General features: G+C 36.0%; 1 protein-coding gene across 1 annotated transcript; it reads left to right on the top strand.

Moving 5' to 3' along the window:
• Positions 1 to 435: 435 nt before the first annotated feature.
• Positions 436 to 2412, top strand: LOC128554266 (heat shock 70 kDa protein 12A-like). Its single transcript, XM_053535521.1, has 2 exons — positions 436 to 575; positions 998 to 2412. The coding sequence occupies exon 2, from the start codon at positions 1090 to 1092 to the stop codon at positions 2050 to 2052; it is 963 nt and encodes a 320-aa protein (XP_053391496.1). The 5' UTR covers positions 436 to 575; positions 998 to 1089; the 3' UTR covers positions 2053 to 2412.
• Positions 2413 to 2619: the final 207 nt, after the last annotated feature.

Raw genomic sequence — 2619 nt, 5'->3', positions numbered from 1 at the left:
GATCTACAAGCGATTCAATAAGTGTTGTGTTATACGATGCCGCGATTCAGTAAGACTTAGTGTTTATTAAATAATGTCGTGAATCAATTTTCATATTTGTTTTTCTTCAAGATTTGACTTTCGCCCAACAAAATTTAGAAAAATACATCACTTAATAGCACAAACTATGGAACGGCGAATTCTTTAAGGAGTCATGTAATAAGTGTGCGAATGCAGATGCCGTATAAAGAGGTGAATCGTAGCTTCAACCGTATCCGAAACCATACTGTCTAGGTTGATGGACCGATACTTTTACAACTAGAGCGGTGCTTTCCGAAAATATTATTGTTCATATAACAGATTCGTCTTCATTTCTATACGAATTTGCGTATTGAGAGAACAAGGTAAACCCATATTTTCCAACCTTATTACTGCTCAATATATCATTGTAGGCTGGAATTGACAACGATATGTTATCTATAGCACTGGAGCCAGAGGCTGCTTCATTGTTCTGTCGACATTTGTCTGTAGAGACTACCATGTGTCGGTATCTCAGTTCACAGCTGGCACAAGATACCTCGTGTTAGACGCTGGCGGTTAGTACTTTTACTTTTTCACATTATAGTTATTAATCGTATTTACACGAAATCACAGATATCAGATGACAGTGTTTGTATATTTTACCTGGCAGGACTCGATGAGCGATGACCGATAAGGTCATAAAAGTGACAATAAACGACCAATAGATAAAAGCGTTTGAATTAATTATCTAAAACTACTGGATAAATAACAGCGTTTTGACTATATCTAAAAGAACTGGATATGCTTAAAAACATTCCGCTATGAAATGATATAAGTTATGTTGTAAACAACTCGCATGACAAAATTACGCTCTACTGTTTATGTAAAGTTACTACTTGTGTTTAAAAGTTATAATACACTCGTCCGACAAAGTTAGGCTCGGTTAGTGATCTGAAACTGTAAATATCGTTTATAAAAGAAACCATTTAATTAACAGGGGGTACAATCGACACAACAGTACATGAATTTGGAGTGGACGGGACGGTAAAAGAGATACGTGCGGCCGACGGGGGAGGATGGGGTGGTATTATGGACGACAGAGAATTCAAAAACCTGTTGGTTGATATATTTGGTAAGGAAACATATAATGTCTTTAAAAAGTCTGAAACAGAAGACTGGTTAGATTTCTGGCGTGATTTCGAAGTCAAAAAGAGATCAATTGATCCAAACAATGATTCGAGAATAAACATGAAGCTACCTTTGTCACTTATAAACATGTATGAAGAGAGGTGTAAGAGCAAGCTTGCTGTAGCAATAGATACATCAAAGTATAGAAAGTCCATCAGTTTTTCTGGTGATAAAATAAAATGTTTGCCCACTGTTTTTCAAGTGTTATTTAACAATTCCATTGACAATACAACTGGTCTTGTTAAAACTCTGGTAATGGGAGCCAACATTAAAGCCATCCTGATGGTTGGTGGTTATTCGGAATCACCCATGCTGCAGGAAGCTGTAAAGTCTGCTTTTCCAGAACTAGATATTATAATACCGACTGGGGCCTCGTCAACTGTACTTAGGGGAGCACTTGTCTATGGACATAATCCAAAAGCTATCTCGGAACGTAAGCTTAGATACACATATGGTGTGAAAGCAACCCACAAGTTTGAAAAGGGTAAACATCCAGAGAGCAAGCGTAAAACGTACGACATTGGAGATCGCTGTGGAGATATATTTGACAAGCATGTGGAAAAAAATGCAGTTGTTAAAGTAGGGGAACCGCAAACGAGAAGACCATATCATCCACTTGATCGCAATCAGACAAAAGCTATAATTTCAATTTTTGCTTCCGAGCAAATGAATCCAACATACACCGACGAAGTCGGCTGCAAACATATTGGCGATGTTACATTTGACATACCGAGTTCAAGCGCAGATCTAACCTTTCACAATGTGTGGGTTTCACTTACATTCAGCGGAACGGAAACAATTGTTGATGCGGAGGATGAAATGTCAGGCAAACAGGTCAAGGCATCTGTAAACTTTTTAGGCTGATACTTGTAACAAGTTATAGAATTACTACTTCTGACTGAAACTTATATTTTGTATTGACGATAATCTTACAAAACAAAAATAAATGTTTGTAAAAATATGTAAATACATTTACACGTCTTTTTCAATAATTTTGTTTATCTGCATTTATTAAAGGACATAAACACTTGAAACCTTATAATATATTGTTTCTCTGACAAATGCACATACTTTTGATGCATCGTTAACATATTTCTGTGTAGAAACTTCATTAATCATTTGAAAACATGTAATACTTGCATACCTTTCTTACTATATAAAAGATACGGTAGTCATAAATATACCATAAAATGTTTTGTCTGTGATTAAACTGAACTTGGAAAAGATGCATGCCGGTAGTAGTGTATTTTTTGACATATGCAATGCTTCAAACTCATACGTGTAGCAAACTTCTGTACTGAGGGACCCTTATATTCAATTTATTTAAACAGGTTGGCTCCAAACATCGGTAGTTCAGCGTAAAGAAATCAAATGGGGTCTCAAAAGGCTATAAACAAATTTATTGTAAAGTCTAGTTGAGTAAATCTAAAT

Source organism: Mercenaria mercenaria, unplaced genomic scaffold (assembly GCF_021730395.1).
Source record: "Mercenaria mercenaria strain notata unplaced genomic scaffold, MADL_Memer_1 contig_4888, whole genome shotgun sequence".
In the NCBI taxonomy this organism is placed as follows: Eukaryota; Metazoa; Mollusca; class Bivalvia; order Venerida; family Veneridae; genus Mercenaria; species Mercenaria mercenaria.
The sequence above is the reverse complement of the archived record's forward strand: the minus strand, read 5'-3'. Positions and strand labels throughout refer to the sequence as shown.